Consider the following 26602-nt stretch of genomic DNA (forward strand, 5'->3'; position numbering starts at 1 on the left):
CACACTCGCCCTGAGTGCCTCCCTCTCAGGCCCCTTCGCTGGCCCCTCCTCCAGAGGCCATCAAGCCCCAGGCCCCAGGCCCCGTCCCCACCACGTCTCTCTCCACCCATCCTCTCCAGCCTTCATTTGGTCTCTGTGGCCTTGAGGACAGCTAACTGTGCATGACTCCTACACGTGGATCTCCAACCCAGACTTGTCTCCCCAAGTGAAGATTTTATTCCCAACTAACAAGTCAACATCTCCATCCCAGTGACTGACAGTCTCAGCGCAGCCGCCCAAACAGAGCCTCTGAGCTCCCCTCTCACCCCCTGCCCCCTGCCCCCTGCCCCTCCCTCCACCCCTGCCCCTTCTCAGCAAGCAGCAGCTCCAGCTTTCCTGGGACTCACGATCTTCGACTGTCCTTGTTCTCAGCCCATCCGCAAAGGCTGACCTGGAATGCAACCGTCTTCCCCCATCTCCACCATCAGTGTCCTCGTCTAAGTCACCTCTCGCCTGGTCTACGGCACTGTAATAACCCAGTGGCTTTTCCCCAAAGCCTCTCCAAAAGCTTTTGGGAAGTAAGTGAGACATAAGTGAACAAATCCTAAATAAAGTCCCTGCCTTGTAGGCAAACGTCTCCCTGAGTTGGACACAGCTCCATGAGGCCAGGAAGCCTTGGCATTCTGCAGCCCTCTCCAGTGTCGACTGCTGCGTCCAGCACACAGTAGGGCCTGAGAACAGCCTGACTGCCTTTCTCCTGCCCCTGCCAATCCCCAGGTGAACGCCCCACCCCAGGTGAATGAAACCTGGGTTTGAGATCCACTCTGGCCACCCCTGTGCTCTGACCCCTTTGCTCCTTGTTTATACAATGCAGGCGGGGGTACAATGTTGTATTAGTAGGAAGTAACGTATTTCCCAAAGAGAGAAATTAGAGGCCCTAAGTACTGAGAAGCCTACAGAATCCGCCCCCTCTGCCTCCCTCACCTATAACTCAGGAAGAGAGGCCTCACCAGGAGGCCTTGTTCTCAGGCGTCCGGCCCCCAGCACCGAGAGCGAACGGATTTCTGGGGCTGATGCTGCCCGCTCTGTGGCACACTGTCACGGCGGCCCCAACAGACTGACGCAGAGCCTGCGTTCGCTCTTCCAGGCCTCCCATGGCCTTTGCCACTGATTCTCTACGTTAAACACCTCTGTGCTGGAAACATCTACAGTGGTGTCTCTTCCCTCGAATGCTAGAGCAGCACATATTTCCATCCCTGGTGGGCAACCCGTTAGTGGTTTGTGAAATCAATTTCATGGGGCTTGCTCAGGATTCGTTTTGAAATAAACAAAGAAATAACTTGAGTAGACGAGAAAGGACAGGATAGGACAGGACAGAAATCACACAGAAACACAGATATTTTCAGAGTACATCAAGCACAGGGAGTTTGGCCAATTTTCAGCTTCATTCACTTACTATGTAGATGTGTGCACCCGGTTACAACAGAAAACTGATGATTTGCAGTGAGTTACGGTCATGCACGTTTGCAAGACTGATACGGGGACCCGAGATCCTTCTGGGTCTCTGAGGGCTGTTCCACGAGGACTTAGGGTCCGGTAGTAGCTCCTCCCAGTGGGGAGGGGCAGGGCTGGGAAGAGCCATGTGGGCACAGACGCTCCACCCACCTCCAGCCTCCACCTGAGACCCAGGAAGCCAGAAGCCAGCAGGAGCCAAGGTCGGGCCACTCACTTGCCAAGGAAGCACTTGGGGACAGTGCTCAGCTTTCTCCGGCGGTCCTTGATCAGGTTCACCTTCTTGCTCATCATCATGTGGTAGAGCTTCTCCCCCTTCTCTGCAATCATGACATAGGCGTCCCGCTCCATGCCCAGCTTCAGGCCTACGGGGGAGGCGCGGTCAGCACCAGGGACAGCGCTGGTGCGGAAAAGAGGGGTAGCCCAGGGCAGACCCTCAGCTCCTGAAAGCTGCCCCCAGCTGCCCCCTACTACTCCACAGCCAGCAGCCACGCATAAAGCACTCACTGCATTGGGTCACTGTCCTAGGCTCCTGGAAAGAACCCCGTAGGGGAGGGTGGCTTATCTCCCCCATTTTACAGACAGCAAAGCTGAGGCCCCGAGAAATTAAATCTTGGGATAACAAGCAGTTGGGCTGACTGAAGCCTTTACCCCGAGGATAAGTTTCCAAATTCAGAGCTTATCAGAAAGCCTGCCGAGAGCTTTTTTCCAGCCAGGGATGGAAACCCCAACACACAGGACCCAGATCACTGCCCCCACACTTTCCACTTGGACCCTGTCCACTCCTGACAACAACAGGAACACAGTCACAGAAAATGCTATGAGCGCCTGCTATAGGCCACTTCGTCCTCAGGACACCTCCAAACAAGTACCCTTATCCCTGATTCACAGATGAAGACACTGAGGCCCAGGGAAATGAAGCCCTCTGTACACGGCTACTCATGCCTGAGTGAGTGAGTGAGAGAACCAGGGTTTGGACCCGGGAAGTCCAGCTCCAGGACTCTGCTCCTGACCACTGCACGGGCCACCACCTCTGCCAACACAGCCCAGAGATCAAGGTTTTGACAACACCCCAGCTGCTACAGCCAAGGCTCTCTCAGGCCACAGGCCACTCATGATCACATACCCTGGGCACTGACCACAGCCTGGGATTCTGACCACAGAGATACCGACCTGCCCCATGAGGCCAGGCCACGCCCCTGACCCCTCCCAGTCCTGACCACACATCCAGCCCTGATCAGTTTCCAGTGTCACAACCAGGGTCCAATTTGGCCTAATGACATTTTAATAAATTTTAACGTAATATTTAAAATTTTTAAAAATACCATCTTAAAATCCAGATGTCTAGCTTCTCTAGGAAAAAAATGAAATCAATGGATCTAGTATGCTGCACCCATCTTCTTGAGGGGTGACAGTCACCTGTGCTTGGGGAGAAGGAGGAACAGGAGAGAAGTGGAGGGATCTGGCACATGTGTGGGAGGCAGAATTAAACGGACTTGATCTACTAAATTGGGTGAGCAGGCTGAAGTCAGAGAGGACACCAAGAGTTTGAATCTGAGCTCATGAGAGAAGGGAGGAGCCACTTCCTAAGACCGGGCAGACGCTGCGATGAGCAGGTTTGGGCCGAAGATGTGATGGGGACGAAGAGTTCCGATTAGATGTGGTGCGCATGAGAAGTCCACGGCACAACTTGGGCAAAGGTCAGGAAGGATTTTAGGGTCATGTATCAAACTGCCAGGCAGGGCCAAATGCAAACCTCACTCAGCAGCATCACAACATCCTGCAGCAGAAACTCGCGTCCCCACACACAGGATGACACCGCCGGGGCCTGGGCAGCTGGAGCAGCTTGCCCTAAACACACCACACCTGGTCTCTCCCAGCCTGGTGCCCACTGCACAGCAGGCCTGTGTGCACCCCAACCTCACCCAGGGATCACACCCAGCCCTGCACTTCCTACGGAGGCTGCCTCACAGGTGCCTGGGCCCAGAGGCTCAGACCACAGGGGTGGGCAGCCCCCAAGGACCTTCCTCCCCAGCGCAGACTAGGCAAGTCTCTATACCACAAAGAGCACCAGGGAAAGGGAATAGAACCGTGGAGGAGAAAAGGTATGTAGGGAGCATCTTGGCTCCCAAACCTCAAGGTGAAGGGTGCCAACAATCCCAGGATGATCAATCGTATCAACATGACCTTGGGCAAGTCCCTCTCGTTGGGCCTCAGCTTCACCATCTATCTAGTGGGCTATCTAGCTGGCTTCGGGTGATCTGAGAGACCACCAGTTACAACACAGTCCCAGAGCTCACTGCCCCGTCCAGGACCTGCTTCTTGTAGCTCTGACTTTTCTAGAAAGGACCCTGTGCTCCCTCCCTAGGCCCAGCCCTCACTCTGCAGAAGTGACCAGCCTGGGGAACGCCATACACAGCCCAGGGGTCCCAGGAAAGCCCCCCAGAGCCTCCAGGGGACTGGCGGGGGGCCCAGCCACTCACTCTCGCGTTGCTCCCGCTCTCGGATGATGGCGTCCAGCCACTTCTGCTTCTCCTCCGCCGTCTTGGCCATGCAGACAAACCACTTGTTCTTGGCTGTGTTGTGGATCTTCCAGCCATTGGTGACAGTGTAGCCGTTGCTGTGGTAATCCGCTGGCAAAGGCGGGCAGAGGTGGGTCAGCGGACTCAGCAACACCACTCTGAACGTCCCCAACCACACGCCTGTGAGTGAGGGGGCGGGGCCAGCCCTCTGGCTCCAGACAGGGCACAGCGGCAAGGCCAGGATCAGGATTTGAGAGTTGAACTTCCAACCCTTTCTAATGCTCACTCCCTGTCCTGGCTCTTCACAGGCGGGCAAGGGAGACCTACAGAGACCCCTCCCAAGCCCTCCATGACAGGGGCTTCCAGACCTCAAACTCCAGGCACAAATGCAAGACAGACTCAAGGGGAGACACCTGCCTGGAGCTGAGGGACGCATCCCTGTGTCCCTGCTTCCCCGCCCGGCTCATTCGGGTCCTCAGGCTACTTGAAACCCTAGTGCAAGCCAGACAACGCCAGGTCATGGGCTCTCACATGCCGCCTGCGCTGCCGGGACCGGCACACCTCTTTGACTACAGGGCGCCGTTATTCAGGGAAGCTGATGCAGGGTACTGCCCGTACCCTGAATCTGAGCAGGGGAACACAGGTTTCATGAGACTGGCAGAGGTGCCTGCGGGCCAAAACCCTAAAGAACCCCTGCCCTAGACAAGATCAAGAGGTTTACACGAGAACTCTCACAGCTTCACTGTTCATCATAGTCAACAGCGGAAATAACCCAAGTGTCGATCCCCAAAGGAAAGGGTCAACTGTGGGCTATTCATGCCATGGAATATTATAAACCAGCCATCCAGAGTGAGCTGGCAATCAACGTGCAGAAACACAAATGAATCTCACCAGTGTGGGGGGGGAGTGAAGGCAGCAAGATGCAAAAGAACGTATGGCACTCGTGACCATTTAAATATAAAGATAGTAAGTAAGTAAATATAAATATATTTTAAAGCCATTAAATATATACAGCCATTTAAATACGATTTTAAAACAGAGAAGTTGTGATTAAAATATGTAGTAATGCACACTTAGGAAGTAAAAATATCTTAAAAAGCAAGAACATGACTATCACGAAACTTGGACGTAGCTACTTCCGAGGAGAAGCGGAGGCTGTGACCAGGGTTGGCGGGTGGGGGGGCACAGGTAGCATTTTACTTGTTCACCAGAACGGTGACTACCTAGGCACCGTATTTTGCCGTGTATAATACATACCCACGTTTCTGGCCCAAACTTTCAGGGAAAAGTATTTTTTCATTTTAATTTTCCAATTCAATATTTTATTTATTTGTATTTAGATACTTGGTTTTTGTATTATAAAGGAATTTCAGCATTTATTTTGAACATACTATGGCATAAGAAATTTTATGAAACAAATAATTACAAAACACACGAACAGATTCAAGCTACTTCAGGTACTACCCACGTATGATGCGTATCCTTATCTTTCCCTCCAAAATGTGGGCAAGAAAAGTGTGCATTTTACACAGCAAAATACGGTACTCACTCTGTGTGCCCAAGGTTTAGGCACTTTTCTGTAAGTAGGTCCCACTTCAAATCAAAGTTAGAACTAACTGGAACATATCATGCCAGGGATCCGGTGGGGCTGGGCTCGGCACGGCCTGGGGTCGGGCCTACCTGTCCCATCCTCGACGTTCTCCACCTCCATGACCTCGGTGTTGATTCGGCCCCTGAAGATGTAGAGGGAGCCGTTGATGGATTTGGTCCTCTTGGTGGATTTCTTGCCCCCGGTGACCCTGAAAGACAGTGGGAAGAAGTCAGTGTCCCCCACGCCTCACCCCACAGTGGCTCAGCTCTCTTCAGCAGAGCTCAGTGGGGAAAAGCAGCAACGCAGAGAGGCACCAGGGATGGGAAGGGCGCCACACCGGGGACCCGAGCCCGGGCTTTTGGCCAGTGGCTGAGTGACTTCTCCACTCCATCGATGATGACACAGGTCTCCCCCTAGTCTGTAGCCCACCCTTTTACTTTCCTCATGGTGTCTTTGGATAACTTCTTAATTTCAGTGCCAACTGATGACTCTGTTTTTCCTTTGCAACGGTACTTTTTGTCCAATTTAGGAAATCTTTGCTTACCTCCAGCTCATGAAGATAGCCTCCTCCACCTTCTTCTAGAAGCTTTATCGTTCTACCCTGCACATCTAAATCTCCGATCCATTTGAAGTTGATGTTTCTGCATTTTCTGAAGTGAAGGTCAAGTCTCATTTTCCCCACTGGATACCAAACTGACCCGGGCGGTTTACGGAACTACGCTGGCGCTTCTGTTGACATTCCACGGACTGCTTACACGTGGGTCTAGGTCTGGACTCACTATCCTACGCCATGAACCTACCTGCCCCTTTTTACAGCGAAACCGCATCTCAATTTCTGCAGCTCTACAGGAAGCCTGGTGTCAGCAGTACAAGCCCTCCAGCTCTGGCCTCCATTTTTGTGTTCCCATGTAAATTTACGATCATTTACAAACACACACAAGCAACCTTCCTCCCAAAATTTTTGTGGAAATTTCACTAGGGTTCTGGCGAAGGTTTGATGATGGAAGGAAAAATGGGAGTCAGGGTGAAGTGGGTCAGAATCAAGGGCGACTGAGACTCTGAGCCCCTGCTGGGGCCGCGGGCGAGGGAGGAGGGAGCTCACGGAGGAAAAGGCTGAAAGTGGGAGTTGCACTGGAGATAAAGCATCTTGTTTTACACACGGGTTGAGTGTGAGTTGTGTGTGAGACACCGGAGTGAACGCAGAGATTTATGTTCCTTCTACTTCACACACATGCGCCCGGCCTCTTCTAACCACTTCGCATGTTTGATTTCACTTAATCTCTAAAACCAGCCCTATGAGACTTTTATCCCCATTTAACAGGTAGGAAAACAGAGGCACGGAGAGCTGGCACCCCTTGCCCAAGGTCGCACAGCTGGTAGGCGGCAGGCCTCTGCACCTTTAACCGCTGCCTGCTGCTGCCTCTGTGAAGATGCTCGGCAGGCCGTCGATACCCATGAGACTCAGCTCCTCTGAGTTCATTCCCCTTCTGCAGAATGGGCAGTGGGCTTTTAAAACACTCCCTTCCACTCTGGCATCCAAGGAGCCTCTGCTTTTGAATTAGACCAGAAATACTGAGTCAGAGACCTTCCCTGACCCATGTCCGGGACAGGCGGTGCCCTGCGTGACCCAGGCGAAGACAAAACAGCTGGCAGACACCTAGCTGCGCCAGGCATTTCCTGTGACCACATCAGAGTCGGGCCAGCTGTACAATCCACCACTGCCCAACTCCTCTAGGGCCTCCCAACCCAGAGGCAGAAACACTGGCCACCTGCCAGGTCCTCGCAAGAGACAGATGTGTCCTCCCCCTCCACCAGCCCAGCTCGCTTGCAGAACTGAGGAGGGACGGGCCTTCAGCGAGCTCGTGGCGGCCACAAGGCAGCCCTAGAAGGCCCACCTGGTATCCAGGAAGGTCAGGACCAGCTGCTATAGTTCTGACAGGTACGACCACGCCATGCAGCATGGGCCGGAACTGGGGTAGGCGAAGCTAACTCAAGCAAACTCGGCCAGAGCTGGGAGCAGGTCAGAGGCCTGAGGAAACCCTGTGTTTTCTAAACCCCAGTACTCTGGGGGGAGCACCTATTTCAGACAGCCCAGGCTGGGTGGCAGGGAAGGGGCGGAGGTGCTGGCAGTGACCTGGGCACTGGCAAAGAAGGGCTCTCAGAACAGGCCCAGTGGGAACAGGTGAGTAAAGCAAGGCAGAAGGAGAGGGCGACGCTGATGGGGGGGACAGAAGGACATGGGACAGACCTGGCAGAGTGGGAAGGCATAAAAATCAACTGAGGAGACAGGCCGATGTGCTGCGGCCAGGTGGTGAACGAGGGAGACCAAGGTCTCTAACGAGAAAACCTGAGCCCCAGAACGGGGGAAACGGTGGGGGGAAGAAGCCTGCGACTGGAGCAACTACTATGTGCCAGATGCTGCACCTGTGGGATGGCACTGGTAGAAACCCAATGTGTGCGGAGGTTAACAGGAACAGTAAGAGCAGCTACCCCTTATTCCGTGCCCTTTCTATGTGCCAGGCACCCTTAGCACATTCATCCTTCACAATGACTCGGGGGCACATACGATAGTTCACCCTATTTTACAGGTGAGGAAACTGAGGCAAAGAGAAGCAAAGTCACAGATGCAGAGAAATCGCTGAGCAGGGTTTCCATTACGAGGAACTTGGCTCTTACCCAAACACCATTGTAAGAAAGGTTTATCAACCCCATCTACAGAAGAGAAAACTGAGGCTCAGAGAGCTCAGGCCGGAAGGGGAGGCCCACACATGTGCATGGAACATCCATCATTCTTCCTGTGGGAAGTCCCTCCCCATGACATCAGGTGGCCGGCAGAAAGAGACGAGGAAAATGAGGCTCACACAGGAAGTGCCATGCCCAGACCAGAAAGGAAGTTGGAGCAGTGCTGAGAGAAGGGCCCAGAGTCTGCACCCCCCGGAGCTGTGGCTTTTGTTAGATAAAGGAGTAAAGCCTTGGAGAGTCACTGTTTCACCCCTAACACAAAGTGACAGGAAGCAGAGTTCAGAAAGGGCTGCGTGGGTGGGTACGACAGCCCTCTGCCCGCTGAGGACTGTCATCGTGCTTTCATACCCATTTCTCCAACTACCCAAACATCCATATGCTCCTCCAACGTTCTCTCCATCCCTCCAGCCAGCTGCCTCCTGCACCTCCAACCACTTAGCCTTTCACTCCTGCACCTGCTCACTCAACTCAGAAGTCAATTCATACATCCGTCTGATCTCTCTCCCCGTCTGCGTCCCTTCATCCACCGCTCACTCATCTCCCAAACTTCCTACTACCATCCACGCCTCCTCTCCTTCGCCCATGCATCCCACCACTCACACTCCCAATCACACACACACGCGTGCATCTACCACTCACCCGCCCATCCATTCACTCCTAGACTCTACAAAGTGTAAGGCGCTCTGGTGAAAGACGCAGAGATGACAAAGGTACTATCCTCTCCCTCGAACAGCTTAACAATAGAAGAGGCCCTCTCCCCTTGAACTCTCTACCCTGGATCTTAGTTCACAGGATGCTAGGGACACAAAAAACTTTCAGACCTCCGTGGTTGCCCTGGCTGGTATAGCTCAGTGGGTTGGGAATTGTCCTACGAACCAAAAGGTTGCTAGTTTGATTCCCCAACAGGGCACATGCCTGGGTTGTGAGCTGGGTCCCCACACTTGGGGACACACAAAAGGCAACAGATCAATGTTTCTGTCACACATCAGTGTTTCTCTCCCTCTCTTTCTCCATCCCTTCCTCACTACCCAACAATAAATAAATAAAATCTTTCAAAATAAAACTTCCCATGACTGCTTCAACCTACATAGTCCAGTCACATACGGCAGCCACAGTCACATACGGCTACTGAGCACTTCAAACGCGGCTAGTGCAAAGTGGGACGTGTGGCGAGTGTAACGCAGCGTGCGGCAAAGGTGGGTTTGCAGTTGTTTGCACAGAGAGTAATGCAATAGTTAATAAATACTAAGACTAGAATCACTCTGTGTTTCACATACTCACCACTGTAAACCTACTTTTGCCCCATCCTATCCGTAACACACTGCAAAGATTCAGTGTAAAATTTTTTTAAATAAAAAATACCTCTTTAATAATTATTTTTACAGTTGATTATGTTAAAAGGATAACATTTGAGGACATAATGGGACAGAATATATTATTTAAGTTTATTTCACTGGTTTCCTTTCACTTACTGTGGCTGTCTCAAATAACCACTTGAAGTTTTAAATAACCTACGTGGCTCCCGTTGTATTTCTACTGCCCAGTGCTGATCTAGAACAAAGCCCAAAGCTCAGAAGAGAGGAGGAGGCCCACAGAGGGACACTGTCCCCGTGAGAAACTGTCAGGGTTCGATCCAACCCCCGCTGCCTGGCCCACCTGGGCAGCCCTGCCCCCAGAAACTCACCTGGATTTCCGCTTGCAATAGACAAGGAGGTTGTCAAAGAGGAAGAAGGCCCTCTCCTGGATGTTGCCTGCGGAGATCTTTAACAAAGTGCCTTGCAGGAGGAGCTGGGTGCAGATGTCCGTGAGGTTGGAGCCCTGGGGGAGTGACAAGGGCACCGTGGGTGAGCTGGCCGATCCAGAACACCTGGGGACATCCCCTTCCCTCCCAGAGACAGAACATCCCGCTGCTTCCCTCACACCCCAAATTCTAAGCGCACCCCTGTGGGCACACCTGTCAGCCGACAGAAAACCAGTGTAGTCTGCTCAGCAGCTTCCAGCTGTTGCACACACCAGAGCAATGCTGGGAACAGCGGGCGGAGGTGACCATCTCACAGAAGAGGGACCCGGGGCTCAGGAAGTGAAAGGACTCACCCAGTCACACAGCCCCAGGCGGCATCTGATTTTCTTTTTTTGTGTTTTGCTTTGCCTTTTTCCATGTTTATTTACGTCTTGAATTGTTATTCCATCTCCCCTGCCCTCAAGAACCCTCTTCCATAAACACAGGAAGCTTATCAAATATTTTCACCAAGCATTCGCCATTGTATTCCCAGCACCTATCACACGGTTTGGCACACAGTAGGTGCTCAATAAATGCTGTAGAACAGGTAACAAATGCAATGTGAACGCCATGAAAGTAGGATTCTGACAGCTGGGAACAGTTCCCAAACTAGCTGGTCATCTATCTAAGTGATGAGGACCAGGGAGGGTAGGGGTGGCTGAGATGCTAAGAGAGTGTGAAGTCCACTGAACTCCATGAGGTTCAAGGCGCTGTGGTCAGGAAAGGCATCAGGAAGGAGTGAGATGGACCTGGGAGGAGGGCTAAATAAAGAGGCTGGGGGTGGGGGGGAAGGTCCCTGCAGGGAAGAATCCTCAGACCGGGACCATACCCATCTGTCTGGGACTCTGGGGGGACCAAGGCAGGGGCAGAGAGATCCCCAAGTGCTAAGGGAGAGGAAACTAGAAACAGACCTAGGAGGGCACAGAACGCCAGATAAGGCAGCCCCTGGCCATCCCCCAAATCCCTGCTCCTCTTCTGCCACAGGGATGGAGGGTCAGCTGGCCCCTGGCTGCCCAACCACAGGCTCCATTCCCCAGCATCCCCAGCACCAGGCATGGTCTTGTGACGAAATTATGGCCAGTGCGCCTCACTTCCACATCATTTCCTTGAAGGAAGATTGCTCCCCTCCCCTCCCTCCCACCCTCTCTCCCTTCCTTCCTTCTTGCCACAGGCTGGGGATGGCCACAGTGGTGGTGGAATACTGTAGCAGGTTGGGGAAGGAACCTGGGTCCCAATGGAGCAGAGCTGCCCCACCCCCCGCCCACTTGCACTGCTATAAATCTTTATCTCATTAAAAACACTGTCTCTCTTTCTTACAGCAGCTCACTGTATACTTGAACTGACACACCCAGACAAGGACATAGGCCCCATGGATAGGTGGGTCATGGGTGCTTCTGACACCGAGGCCCGAGGGACAGTATGTAAAAGTAGTGTTCTAAGAGAGATTCATTCCACAGACCTGCTGATTGCAGCAAAGGGAGAAACAAAGAGACATGATGTTCTCTGCCTGGACATGAACATGGGGATAAAAGAGGGAGAACTGTTCACAGAACCTCCTTTCCCAAACACTCAACACCCAGAACAATGAGGTCAGACCCCAGTGAGATCTCCTGACTCAATGAATTCTGAGACCCAATAAGGGAACTGGTTTTGACAACTCAGAAACCAGGCTGTTTGGTGAGTGCCCACTGCAGTTACCTGGCTGCTATCAGAGCTGGTTTGCTCTGTGTCCATGGCCGAGCTGAGCACAGAAAACCCATTCACCCAACAATGCCAGAGACACCCCTTGGGCCCACTCAGGGTCCTGGGAAACCAGCTTCTTTCTGCTCAGGAGCTGTGCAGCCCAGGGCAGAGGAGGCAAACAAGAGCAGAAGTCACACCCTGGACGCTGCAGGCTGCACGAGGCACCTCAGCAAGACAGTGAGCCTGCTGCACCAGGGCCAGGGGCTCTCCTGCCAAAGAGCCCTTGAACCCCAAGATCCTTGCAAACCGGATGAGTGTGACTCCCTGGGTCATCAGTGGCCTGTGGGCCAGCTCAGAGCAGCCAGCATTTTGGCAGTTCCTCAAAACCACGTGCTGCCCCGTCTTCCCCCCTCCCCCCACCTATGCCTACCCACCAGCCTCTCCAGGCTCCACAGGGGGATTTTAGTGGCCTGTATGTGAATCTGCGACCTGGCCCATCTGCAGGGCCCAGAACTCCAAGGTCACGCAGGCCTAGACCTGATCCTTCTGTCAATGTTAGGGGGCCACAGAAGGGACATGTGCCCAGCCTGCAAAGCTAGCTCTCCAGCCTTGGCCAACGACCACGCAGTGCACTGCATCTGAAATGTCAAGGGTACTTTGCGGGGTGCTCCTTCCACCCCAACCCTGCTGAGAAGCCCAGCTGGCCCTCAATCTCCCCCAAATCCTTGAACCCAGGTCAGGGGTGGTGCTAAGGATCCGATACACAGGGAAGAGGCCGAGTACCAAAGCGTCCACCAGGAAGGGCTGCAGACCTCCTACAGACAGTGCAGACTCAACTGAGCGGAAGCAGTAACATGTAGCGATGACCAAAGCTCATGCAGGCATGCAGCTGACCACATACCCGCTACTGTTCTAAATGTCTTACACAAACTCAGTTACTCCATTTGGCAACTTTTATTTTACAAACGAGGAAAGTGAGGCAACAGGGGAGTGAAGTGACTTGTTCCAACTGGGATTTGAACCCAGGCAGGTGGACCCACCATCCTACCCACCAACCTCTGCTACCCCGGGCTGCATCTTGGAAGCCGACCTGAAAGGTTTTTGTGTGTAATTGTTGGTCAAGAGCAGGGGTCTCAGAAGGGGACACACCACTCACCCCTGGGAGCAAAAGACACCCTAGGCAGGGTGGGAGAACATATGAGAATTACTATTCATGGTCTTTTTTTTAAACAGCTTTGTTTCCTTGCTCCTGTTTCCTTCTGTCCCCTCCTGGGTGAGCAGCTGATGGGCTCTTAACCCAAGGCTCCCAGAGGCGACAAGAGGAGTGTGCCCTATTTCTTTCTTTTAGCATACATTCCTCTCTATCACTGTGGCATCCACACCAGCGTGTGGGGCTCACATCCGGAGTGTCCCCCTGCAGGAGGGTCAGCCCAGGCTGGGTGTGAGCTCCAGCCAGAGTTGCATGATGCTTGTTCAACTAAAACAATTAAGAAAGAAATCCCGCTTCGCTGCCATGGCTCATCCGGTGTTTACTGAGTGTTTGCGCCGAGCCAAGAAAGAAATCACTGTTCTGAGTGCTTTGCGTGCATCCACTCCCTGAATCCCCGAGTGACTCATGAAGGCTACAGCCACCATCCAGACTTTCCAGATGAGGAAACTGAGGCAGAGGAGTCCCTCCACAGGGGGGGGGGGGGAGGGCGGGGGGAGGGGGGAGCTCATGCACCCATTTCCCCAGTATTGCGACATACTGCCATTTCCTTGTGCTTAGCAGAATGAATTCACAGATTAACCTATCTGGTTTTAACTACACCAGTCTCACGACTAAAGAGGACAAGCAGCTTACAAAGGATCAGACTCCCCCCAAACTCAGATCGGATGTCAAAGGAATGATGCCAGGAGCCCAAGCCCACAGCCCGAGAGTGGCCCGGCAGACACTCCCCTCCCCCAGCAGCAAGTCCCTCGCCAGCCAGGTTCCGAGAGAGACAACAGCCATCTAATCGGATTGGCAGGAAGTCAAACAAAACGATTAGAAATTATCAAGGAGGGCATCAGGAAGACGGATTGGTGAGCGCTATCGTTCTCCGTGAACGACACCCTCACTCACACTGCCCCCCGAGATCGGAACTACCAGTGGCATGAAGCCAAGGCAAGTCGCTTGCCTCCCAAACATTATTTTTTCTAGCTAGAATATATTATTGTCACAAGTCACCTGGAGGATGGAACTGTATTTAAAAACCCTTCTAGTGCACAGAAAACCACTTCACATTTTCCAAAGAGCTTCGGCACTTCTCTTCTGTATTCCATACTTCACTTCCCCCTCAAAATGACACCAGGAACTAACTTCGGAGATATTATTACCAAAGTGAAGACAACCAGGGGGACAGGAGACCAAGAGAGCAGGACACACTAGCCTGAGGCAGGGCAGTCTGTAAGTTACGGTGCTGAGCTTCGAAGCCGATTCCCTGTACCTCGGTTTCCTCATCTGTAACACCACCTCCCTCCGGGGGGTGGAAGCATACAACAGGTGCTCGATAATTGCCAGCAATTTTTATTCTGGGCCACTCTATTTCCTGCTGTACTGATCAAAATACGAGCCACTGTCAAACTGCAGGATTTCCTGGGACAAAGGGGCTCCAAAGACCCTTAGTTCCTGTCTCCCCGGGCCTTTACCAGAAGAAATCTGGAAATCACTTCTGCTCTGGCTGCCAAATTGCTTGCTCAACACCCTCTCCGCAGGGGCCATGTGAGAAATTTCTTTTCCAGCCGGTTGCCAGGAAACTATCTCCCAGAAGGACTGCTCCACTTCTTCCTTTTTTGACAGTGAATGTTAAGTAACTTACGTGTCCTCTTTTCATCTTGGCTGCCAGGAAGCTCAAGTCCAAACAGACAGACACTTATACATGCCAACAATGTCTGCTCTTTAGGGTAGCACATTTGTCGAAAGTGGCCACGTGACCCACCGCCAGCCAATGAGATCAGGGGAAAGTTTCTCTGGGGCTTCTGGAAAAGGTTTTCCCCCTACTGGAGAGAGGAGCTCTCTCTCACTACCCTGGATATGCCATTGTCTCCTGCTGCTTTGGACACGTGACGTCTGGAGCTGCTGCCATCCTGGAACCACGAGAAGAAGGCCAATGGAATCGCCAGAGACCGAATCAGAGCTCTGACATCGTGAGGCTGAAAGAAGAGTCTTACGGAATGCATCCTAATAGACATATGTGATGATCAGGCAATTTTCTGATGCAGGAAAGAGAAACCAAGCTACATATTTTAAGCAGGAAGAAATAGGGGGCTTCCTCAATCCATAAGGGACAAGAAGGGGCAGGAATCCAGGCCCGGGCTCCCAGCAAACCGAGAACACTGCAGAACTGCCCCTCCAGGGGCAGCCCCCTCTGCACAAGGGGGGAAGGCAGACTCTAAACAACACCTGCCTGAACTGATGCTCCAGGAAAATGCCAACCTGGCTGCAGCCAGGCTCTCGGGAGCTATCGCCTCAAGTGTCAGCTGCAAAGCCACCCTGTCCTGCTCGATGCACACCACCAATGACAAGAAGGAAAACCCATGCCCTGCCTCCTGACACCCAGGAAGATGGAAACTGGCCCTCCGCAAATGCTACCACAGAAAGCCAAGCGTGAGCAGGGCTGGTCACGCAGAGCGGCGTAAGGGTGGCCTCCCTCCTGCTCCCCCTTCTGAACATCAAGCAGCTGGATCTGATCTTGGCCACTCACATCCCAACCCTGAGCTACCAGGGGGTGTGAGAGATGCAGCTGAAGGCCCAGGGGAAGGAGGATGGAAGACAGCAAGCCCTGACCCACAGTCCCCACCTCTTCCCTGAACACCAGCCCCTCTCCTCTCTGCAGCCAAACCCTCAGCCTCTTACGTGAGACATAGTGACATTTAAGGTTCTCCCACACAGGGAAAAAAAAGTGGAAATCCCAGACACAGCAAGTGCAAGAAAGCCCAAGAAAGGCAGACGATTCAGAGGATAATCTGTGTCCAAAGAGGCTTTGATCTTTGCTCCTAATCTCCCATTCCAGCTGTATTTACCCTGATATTGATGTTTTTATTTATTCAGATTTTCCCATTTCCTTCTACAGATTTGCAGGAAATCTCTACATAATCTAAAGGAGATGTGGAAGTTTAAACGAATAAATTTCACACAGTCAGAAGATCTCAAGAATCCCATCCCCTAGTAAGCATGACGATAATACCAATACCTACCATGTACTGAGTACATACTATGTGCCAGGTATCAATGAGGAAACTAAAGTTCAGAGAAGTTAAGACATTAACCTAAAGTCACCCAGTAAGGGAGTGGCAGAGCCAGACTCCTGTCCAGGCCTATGGGCAATCACGCAGATAAGGCCACATGGGAAGGAGCATGATTGGGGAGCAGTGGGGACTGGTGAGGACTGGGGAAAACTGCTGGCTCCAGTGGCTACTATCCTAGAAAACAGGGGCCCAGTTTTTCATGAGAAAAACTAATTTTTCAAGAGAAACTTGAAGTATAGGTTTTTATGTGGACTTAACCGGAAAATCATTGAACAATTTTTTTTACAAACATGATAGAGGCCAAACAAAACATGCCAAGGGCTGGATGTGGTGCCAGGCCAAACCCCGCTCCTGCGGCTGCCCACGCCCTGGGCCCCTCGCCGGGCCAGGGGCCCCTCCCGCCCCGGACTCACCTCCCAGCCTTCGATGTGGGACTGCAGCTGCTCCAGGGCCTCCATCTTCTCCATCTGCCTCTTGGTCTCGTTGATGTTGGAGCACACAGTCTTCATGGCCTGCAGGGCGCTCTGGACCGCGGGGTGGTCGGGGTGCTTGCCAGGGGTCCTCTTGGCTAGCTCCTAGGGAGGAGGAGAGGGCAGGAGTGAGAGACCTCAACGCAGAGGGGACCAAACATCACCTCCAGGTCACCCAGCCAGGGCCAAATCCCAGCTCTGCTATGTGCAAACGGTGTGATCTGGGGCTGGGGAACATCATTTGTTCATTCATTCATTCATTCATTCATTCAACAAATGTCCCTTCAGCTCCTCTTCCACAGCCGGCAGAGCTCTAGGATCTGGGGACAAAGCTGTTAACAAAACGAGAAATTCCTCACCTGGTGGATATTACAGTCTATCAAGGAGATCAGCTAAAGTAAAGAAGAATCAATTGTATAATTCAATGTCAGACAGTGAGATACTGTCAAATTTGAAGATAAATCAGAGTATTTGAGGGGCAGGATGGTCTGAGGAAAGGAGGTGTTCTTTCAAACAGGGAGTCAGGAAGACCCCTCTGAGGAGCTGACGTCTGAACAGAGCTCTGAGCGAAGCAGAGGAGGGGATTCTGCAATAGTCCGTGGGGAAGGTGAGCCTGGCAGAGGGAACAGTGAATGCAGAGGGTCTGAGGTGGGACCGTACGTGGTAGGTAGCAGTGAACGGTGAGGAGGTGGTGTGACTGGGGTGGATAAATGCGGGGGGTGGGGGAGAAGAGAAATAGGACACAGAGAGAGAGACAGACAGGGCAGAGAGAGATGGGTAAGGCAGAGAGATGGTCACTGATACTAATCCCTGTCCAGCTGTTTTCTCATCTGTAAAATGGGTAGGAAAATGCCTCACCTTGGGGGTGCTGGGTGAGAAAGGTGAAGGGACTAAGAAGTACAAATTAGCAACTACGAAATAGTCACAGAGATGCAAAATACAGCATAGTGGATTCAGTCAACATTATAATACCGTGCACGGTGTCAGGTCGGAACTAGACTTATCAGCAGGTCACTTTGTGAATGATACAAATGTCTAACCACTCCACGCTACACACCTTAAACTAATATAAATCAACATTAAATGTCAACTGTAATTGAAAAAAATAAAACCATATCTTTGCCTTCACAGGGACGGGGCAGGGAGGGTAAAGAGGCCAATCGGGACAGACCTTGGACCCGTGAACTTCCCCCCACCACAAGCACAGGCAGATTAGACTGGAGGTCAGGCCAGTCGCGCCCCAAGGGTTCAGCCATCTGCTGAGGGTGATGAGAGAGGAACTGAGAGGCAGGGAGCAGCCGGGCCTGAAGACAGCGGGGAAGGTACCGAATCACTCCAACGACAGGACCATGCCAGCAAACCTAGGTTTCTTTAGTCACGTGACCCAGACATGCCCAACGGTTCCAGAATCTCCCCGTCTCTCTGCTCCTTAAAACATCACAGAGGTGACGTTCTGGGGTGGTGCTTCCAGGCACAGTCACACTCGGCAGCTGGGCGACCTTGGGCCAGTCACCCTCTGTGCCGAGCCTGTTTCATCACCTGAAAACCAGTGAGGATGAAGAGGAGGCTGTGGATGATGATGGAGGCGATGGTAGGGAGGATGGCCACGGCTGACACCTACGTTGCCTTTCCTCTGTGCTGATGAGGCAGTTCCTATTATTATCCCACTTAACAGATGGGATGACTGAGGCCCAGCAGGACAGCCCAAGGCCTCCAGGAAGTCAGAGGAGGAACCTGGATTTGAACCTGGCCATCTGGTTCTGCTGGTGGGCATGGTGAGGGGTGGACCAGATACTGCAGGAAACGTACCTCCATGTAAAGTACACGCTTGGGAAGCACTCAGTCTTTGCACAAGCAGAAGCTCGGAGGCAGCGGGAAACAGCCAGGAGGCCAGTGAGGCTGCAGCAGAGTAAGCAACAGAGAAGGAGGGGCCGCGCAGAGGCTGGATCACACAGGGCCACAGTTTCATCCCAAGAGCATGGGGGAGAGGACAGGGGTTATGAGCTGTGGCCTCACCTTGCCCTTTAAAGGATCCCTCTGGCTGCTGAGCTAAGGACACTCTGGAAGAAATACAAACTTCTGGGAGGCAGAACCTAAGCCTTGATGGCAATGAGACACCACGCTCCCCCTGGACTGCCTAGTACAGAGATAAACTTATATAGAAGTCACTGTTAATCAGGTCCCTATCAATGCAGCTAAAATACATGTATCCTAATACAAGAGACCCCATCTTGAAATGTCACCTGGAATAAGCTTGCCATGACACCATGTTCTTCCTTTTGCTGGTTCGAATGAGCTTGGTGGTGGTGAAATGCAGTGAGTGGATTATCCCCACTTAACAGATAAGGAAGCTGAGGCTCAGGCAGAGGTGGGGTCACGTGCTCAAGGTCGTGGACCACTAAGATAGAGCCATATATCAAAGCCACGCAGTCTAACTCTGGAGGTCACTTATTTAACCACGGCTCCCTGCCTCTTCATCCTGTGTCCCTGGTCCTGGGCCACAGAGAGGCGGAGCCAGGGGCACAGAGCCAGAAAGTGGGACTGGTGGACCCATGTCTACAGACCCCTCCAGAAACAGCCACAGAAGAAAACAAACACTCCCCAAAATCAGGCTCTTGGAACACACACTTGTGAGCACGGGCAGACCTTGAGGAATCCCGAGAAAAACTGAGGACCGAGAAGGAAGGGGGTGTGCCCAGGGCCACCCTGCCTATGGCAGCGAAAGCCCCTCCAGAGCCAGGCGAGCGGCCTTCCCCCAACATCCGCCCCGTGAGCCCGTGTGGTTTCACGAGCAGGAACTGAGGTGAGAACTTCCTAGAAAAGAGGATGTCGGAGCACAGACACCCAGCCTTTCCGCAAGCTCCCTCATCTCCCTCATCTCCCTCACTCCCCCCCAACCACACTTTTACCAAGAGGGAGCCACTGGTGTGGGCTGCCTGCAGCCCCATCATGCTTCAGAGGTGTGGGCCCTGTCCAAAGCGAGGCCACCGGAGGACAGCCTGGGACACGGGGCCTCCGACTCCACGCCAGCCAGAAGTCGGATCCAGAAAACCACAGTGTGAAAACAAAACTGGACTGACTTGGCGCTGGGAGAAGTGACCATATCCATCATTCACTGTGACTTGGGGTTGGTGGAGGCCCAACAGGAGACATGGCTGTTGGAAAGCCATTCTGTCTTCTCCATAGAGAGAGAAAGGCGGCTCATGGGAGTAGAGGGTGTCACCAGCGGGGGCTCGATCAGCAGAGGACGCTCACTTTCTGAGGATAATTCAGCCAGCCCCAGGAGGGACCGATTCTGCCCTCAACTCCTGGCTCTGTCCAAAGACCTCGCCACCCAAGGTGCCATCGAAGCCCGGGAGGCTGAGCTGCTCTATCGGGCACTTTCTGGCAGCTCTGGGGTCCCCTCGTGCCACAGCTTGGGGACAGCAGAGTTCAAATGCAGAGGCTCTGACAAGGCCCACCGCCACTCACAGAAAAAGAAAAGAAGAAGCGAAAGACATCTGGAAGTCCAAGAAAACCCAGAAGTGAAAAGCTGTCCAGCACAGCACAGAAAACCTCCAAGCCTGCAAACTCTACAAAAATTTCATGCAAATATACTTCCAGTTTTAACCATTTTTATCCACTACTTCGAGGCTGGGAGAATGGGGACCCCATGGATTAGGAATTAATGGAGGAAAAGAAAGAATGCTCATGGGTCTTAAAAATTCCATCCGTCCACTGGGAGAGGTGAGGGGACACCGTGGGGCGAGGGCTCAGGACTGAGAGTTCAAGTTCTGGCCTTGACCAGGACATATTACGTGACCTCAGGCAAGTCGCCTCCCCTTTCTGAGCCTAGGTCTCCTTGCTGTGCCCTTCAGGGACTGGATCGGGGCCCAGGTCACAAACCAGGCCCCACAGGCCATATGCCATTGCCAGCCTCTCTCAATAAAACAGAAGCTCTGGCCACCCCAGGCCTCTGTTTCCACCTGACAGTAGCGGCTGGCTGAATGATGGCCACCCCCTCAGACGGGACATGTGCTCGGCAGTCTGCCACAGCACCCACACCACCACGTCACTTCTAGTCTACTCCCCTTCTGCCCGTGCCCTGTAGGCGCCGTGGCTGACACCCTGGATCGGCAGGTCTCTACTAACAACCAAAGGTAGGGTGTCAACACTCAGTGGTTCTACATCCAGCTTCCCAGGAGGCCCAGCACGGCTCACTGTGCGGAGTGCTACACCCTGCACCCCTAGCCTCGGGCATTTCTCAAGAAGAGAGGGTAAGACTGTGAGAAACGGCAGTGGTGGTGGTGGTGGCGGCTCTAAAGCCCAACTTAGCAGAAGCCAAATGAAATGGAACAAGAGGAAGAAAAGGAACTAAACCAAAAACAAAACACGAAAACTATGCAAAATAAAACGAGAATCGGTGGAAACAAGAAAACAAATAAACATCAAAAAGGAAGATGGTAGAAATCAGTTCCAATGTATTCAACAGACACAATAAATATAAGTGAGCTAAACTCTCCTGTTAGAAGACAGGGATTGACAGACCAGAGTTTCACACTCTAACTTCATGCAGCTCACAAAAGAAGTACCTTCATCCGAATGACAGAGAACGGTTGAGAGTAAAAGGGGAAAACAAGATATATCATGAAAACACCAATGAAAAGAAACCTGCTACAGTTCGATTAATATTGGCAAAACAGATTTCGAGACAATAAAAAATAGCTAACACTTACTAAGCACTTACAAGCACATTCAAGGTATTATTCCACTTAACCTTCACAATGGCCCATGACTGACTAAGGCACTACCTGACAGAGGAGGAATGTGAGGGACAGAGTGCTTACGTCATTTCTCAAAGAGGCGACACGAACAAGTGCATGAGCTAGGATCAACAAAAATAAAAATTATTGAAATAGTAGAGTAGCTAACATTTACCAAGCAGGACTATCTGCCTGGTGACAAGCAGAGTGTTCTTGGTTTTCTCATGCACTGTCTTCGCAGCAGCCGGGGGGGCAGCTACCATCACATTTTGCAGATGATGCCATAGAGGCTCAAAGAGGTTAAGCAACTGACACTTGGTCACACAGCTAAGAGGTGGAGTTAGAACCAGGCAGGGCATGGCAGAAAGCAGAATGCAGGCAGGATACCCAGGAAGGGAGATCTGGGAGGGCTCCTTGGAAGACCAAGTGCACGAGCTTGGCTTGGAAGGAAGAAAGCAGGTCTCCCACCCTGAAAGAGGGGGACTTCATTCCTTGAGCTACTGCTGTTCAAGAGCTGGTGCAGGTTGAGATGCTGAAGCAGCGGTGGGCAAGGTGTCAGTTCCCAGACCAAGAGGCAGGATGCAGGGTGGGCACTATGGTTAGAGGAGGATGGGGACCTGGGCAGAGAAAGCCACAGTGCAGAGACCTCTGACTTCCTGTGCCTTCTCAGCAAGACGGTGACAGTGCCAGGTCCACGGCAGATGGGAGGCTCATCTCGTGAACAGCAGAGGCCAACGAGAGCTCCAAAGAGACAACCTAAAGTACCCAGGATAATTTAGAAAACTCTGGCAAGTCAATACAAAGACAACTATCCAATAGAAAATGGGCAAATGCTGGGAAGAAGCAATTCTCATAAAATGCACCCTCACCACTGCTGTCACCCTAGTCCAGCCGCCTCCTACCTGGACCACTGAGGTCGACTCACCCCCACCTCCACCTCCACTCTCACCACCCAGTCCAGTCTCCACCGACAGTGGAAGGATCGCTGTCCAAGTCAGGTCCTGTCCCTCCTCTGCTCAGTACCTTCCCAAGGCACCCACCTCACTCAGAGAAGACAAAGACCCTACGGCAGCCCGCAAGGCTCTCTAACCTCGCTCCCCACTCTCCCCCTCACCTCTCTGGCCTCTGTGCTGTTCCTCAGACACATTCCAGCCTCGGGGCCTTTGCACTGGCTGTCCCTCTGGCTGGAAGACTCTTCCCCAAGGTACCTTCCTTAGCTCCTTCCAGTCTTTGTTCAAATGTCACCTTTCTCAGTCCATCCCTGTTAGCCTGACACCTTGAAACAAGTATATACATTTCCTACTTATTTGTTGTGTGCCTCCCCCCACTAGAACAGCAGAACACAGAGGAGTTTGGGCAGTCTTTGTCACTTTGTATCTCTAGCACCTACTGCAAAGCCTGACACGTAATAGTTGCGCAATAAATAGTTGGCGAGTGAACAAATGGCTTCAAAAACGCTATATACTGCAGCACCAACTGCGGCCCTCTCGGAGGTCATCGGGAAGACTGTGTGATCCACTGTGTTTTAGTGCTGGCTTCTCCCCTCCCCCACTCACCCCACCCACCTACATCAAGTCTTCTCACATGCCACCTAAAATCCTTTGGAGAACATAATTGGTGCTCATCCCATGCTCTGGGAAACTTCCTTTTTCCAGCCATCTTCCTGCACCAAGAACTGAGGCCGTACCTCCTGAGTGACAGACCACATCCATCCCCAGGAGACACCACAATGCTGACAACCACAGAAACAGAGGTGACTAGCGAATGGCAAGGTCCTCCTCCTGAGCCTGGGTGACAGCTGCATCACCCACGTGGAAGGTGGAGAAGACGCTGGAGATGCGTGGTGCCCCCAGGCTACACCCTGAGCGCCCCTGGCACACACTGCAGCCACTGCCCCCAAATAGACGGCCGCCTGTTTGGGCCCCCAGGTATCTGACAAGTTTCAGACCAAGCTGGCATTTGGAAATCAGGCGCTTTCACCTGGAAGTCCCAAGTTCTGGATTCAGACACAGTTGGCACACTAGGATGACATTTTCACAGTCATCCACTTGAGTCATTGAGAGGCACCTACTGTGTGCTGGCCACCATTCTGGGCACTGGGGAAGTTTCCTGGGAAAATTCCCAAGCCCCTGCCCTGGCAGGGCAGATGTGCTAATGAGGAACACAGAAAGCGACTCCACACACCGTGAGTCACAGAGCAGAACGGGAGCTGGCAAGAGGTGATGTGTAGAAAAATGAGAGCAGGGTGAGGGGACGGAGACGGGCAGAGGCAGCTCTTCCACAGTTGGGGAGGTTAGAGAAGGCCTCTCCAAGGAGGGGGCGTCTGAGCAGCAGAGGCCTGACAAGACTGGGAAGTGAGCCCCAGGATGTCTGGGGTAACAATGTCTCAGGTGGAGGAAATAGCAAGTGCAGAGCCCTGAAGCAGGAACCTGCCTGTGGTGTTCAAGACCAGCCAGGAGGCCAGTGTGGCTGGAACAGAGCAAGAGAGAGAGGGGGGAAGGGGAGAAGGAGGCCAGAGAGGAAACATGGATTCAATGCGTAGTGCTCTGTAGGTGGCACTGGAGAGGAATCCGGATTTAGATCTGGGTGAGCAGGAAGCCGCTGGGGGGTTCTGAGTGAGGCAGTGATAGGAACTGAGTTAGATGTAGCTGCTAAGACGAGAAGAAACTGCCCTGGCTGGTGTAGCTCAGTGGATTGAGCGCGGGCCTGCGAACCAGAGGTTCGCGGTTCGATTCCCAGCCAGGGCACATGCCTGGGTTGCAGGCTGGTTCCCTGCAGGCCAACTCCCTGCAGGGGATACATGAAAGGCAACCATACATTGATATTTCTCTCCCTCTCTCCTTCCTCTCTGAAGATAAATAAAATCTTTAAAAAAAAAAAAGACGAGACGAGAATGTAGAGGACAAGGATGGAGGCGGGGAGGCGGGGAGGCCCGTCGTGACCGCGGCCCAGGAGAGAGCTGGAGTGCAGGAGCTGGAAGGGCCGGGCTCCGATGGATCCGCAGGTAGAACCCACAGGACTCGGTGACGGTTGGACGTGGGGCAGGCCAGAGAGAAATCCCAGGTTTGCCCTGAGCAACCGGAAAGAGGACAGGCCATTCACAGAGACGGAGGGGTGAGGGAGAGGAAAGACAGGTTTGGGGGAAGGAGAGAGCCAAGCACTCGGTTTGGGACATGCTGGTAGGAGAGGCCTGTTAGGTAGCCAAGGGGAGAAGTTGAGTGGGCAGAAGAAAAGTCCCACCCGAGGTTAGCGGATAGATCGGGGCTGGAAGTCGTTGACATGGAGATGGAGTTTGAAGCCATGGGAACGTCCACACAAAAGCATGTAGGTGGACGTTCCTGACGGCACCACTCATAACAGCCAGGGAGTGTCGAGAACCCGAAGGTCCCTCAACAGATGAATGCGTAAACAAAATGTGACCTGTCCACACAGTGGAGTATTATTCATCCATAAAAAGGAATGAAGTTGTGACCCCTGCTACGAGGTGGGCGAGCCTTGAAAACATTGCGCCACGTCAAAGAGGACGAACACAAAAGGTTAGATATTACACGATTCCGTTCACGTGAAATGTGCAGAACAGGCAATCCACAGGGACAGGAAGTAGGTGAGCGGCTGCCAGGAGCTGGGGGGGGAGAGGAGGGAAAAGGGAAGTGCCAGCTCATGGGTCCAGAGTTTCTTTTGGAGGCTATGAAAATATTTCTAAATTTATTATGGTGATGGTTGCACAACCTCTGAATACACTTTTTTTTTAAGGACACAGAATAATAAGTAAGGCCTCCAAGAGCAAGTCTAGATAGAGTCAAGGTCCAAGGACTGAGGCCTAGGGTCTACCCCCCCGTTAAAGGTCTAGAAGGCAAGGAACCAGCCAAGGAGACTGAAGGGTTGGAGAGACAGAAAGCCAAGGGGCGTGGGGGGACTCCAGTGCCAGCTGCCCACGTTAGACAGATGTTCCCTCCAGCTTGCCCCCTGCCTGCCTCACCCACTCCTGTTCTGCAGCAGACAGGCCCTTGTGGGGCTCAGTCCAAGGCCAAAGCCCCGAGGTCTGTCTCGTTCATGACTGTGGACCCTGAGCCACATCAGCAGCCGATGCCCAGTAAGGGCCCCAATGAGATCTGGGCATCCTCACCATATCTGAAAGGGTCGGGGACGCTCGGTCTCGCCTCGGGCACCTGCCAAGTTGAGCACCAGGGGCATCACCCCAAATATGAATCATCTCCCTGGAACTGTCGACGGAAAACTCAACAAAGCCTGAAAATGCCAACTGTCTCTCCCAGGCCCGGGCTGAGGGCTGAAATAGAATGTTCCGGCTATTCTTAGGCCGTGTTCGAGTTCAGCGCATTGGGGCTGTTCCCAAAGAGGCTTCATTCTCGCCTCTTCCCTCTTCCCACCCAGCCCCTCGATCCTGTTCGCCCACCCGATTCAGAGTTCAGCTCCAACAAGGGGGCTCACAGGGTCACAGCGACAGCTGTGAGCGAGTCAGAACCCGAGGGGCCACAGCAGGGGAACTGCCCCACAGTTCATAAGACTGTCTTTTAAAACCTACTGGAAAATGTGACAGAAAGGAGGAACTCCGGAGGGGTATGAAGATTCCCCGCAGAGGCCCAGCTGTTTTCTGATGCAAACAGCCCAGCTGTGGGTGCCCAAGGCCGGACACTGAGCAATTTGGTCAAGTGGGCAGCACGGCATGGCCCGTGGACTCTGCAGCCCTGCTGGCTGGTCCCCCAGTGCTCTCTGAGCCTCAGATAAACACAGCTGGAGACCGAGGAAACAGGGCCTGTAAACAGCCATTTGGTCAGGGGAGCAAACCCACAGCCCGGCTTCATCACCATTTCCTGTGGGCAGTTATTCCTCCACCAGTTGCTGGCTGGTTCTGTCCCTCGCTCTCTCTCTCTCTCTCTCTCTCTCTCTACTCCACTGGGAATCCAGAGCCCAGAAATCCTGCCAGGCCAAATGGCGGCCCCTGAGGCTGAGCAGACCCCAGAAACGCAAGGGCCTCTTGTTGAGACCCGGTGTCCACCCCGTGCACATAGGGCCAGCCAGCCCCAGTGGCTGTTAAAATACATTATGGAAACTGCCACTCCAGGTGCATGGTGGGATCCCGGACATTCCCAAGATCTGGAAACCAAAGGGTTCACAGACCTAAGGAACCTCCGCTGGTGGTTCTTCTAATGGGTCAGATGTTTAAGATTTTGAAACCCAGGAAAGGAGGAGGAGACCTGTCACGAAGTCACAAAACACAAGGCTACAGACCTTCCCAGGCTCCCCACTTAGGGAACTGAGAAGGTCAGCACCTGCAACGCCCGGCCACTTCG

At 52.9% G+C, this 26602-nt stretch overlaps 1 protein-coding gene across 2 annotated transcripts in view; it reads right to left on the bottom strand.

Annotated features, from left to right (window-relative positions):
- The window catches only part of PREX1 (phosphatidylinositol-3,4,5-trisphosphate dependent Rac exchange factor 1), a 169133-nt gene that overhangs the window by 53934 nt on the left and 88597 nt on the right, over positions 1–26602 (bottom strand). For both annotated transcript variants that reach the window (XM_037059851.1, XM_037059849.1), the window contains exons 6-10: positions 16492–16653; positions 10031–10164; positions 5694–5812; positions 3975–4124; positions 1709–1856 (exon numbers count right to left, since the gene is read on the bottom strand). In XM_037059851.1, the coding sequence (XP_036915746.1) occupies positions 1709–1856; positions 3975–4124; positions 5694–5812; positions 10031–10164; positions 16492–16653 (713 nt within the window). The remainder of the gene's footprint in view (positions 1–1708; positions 1857–3974; positions 4125–5693; positions 5813–10030; positions 10165–16491; positions 16654–26602) is intronic.

The sequence above is a fragment of the Sturnira hondurensis genome, unplaced genomic scaffold (assembly GCF_014824575.4).
Source record: "Sturnira hondurensis isolate 20B ecotype Veracruz unplaced genomic scaffold, ASM1482457v3 Scaffold0011378, whole genome shotgun sequence".
Classification (NCBI taxonomy): domain Eukaryota; kingdom Metazoa; phylum Chordata; class Mammalia; order Chiroptera; family Phyllostomidae; genus Sturnira; species Sturnira hondurensis.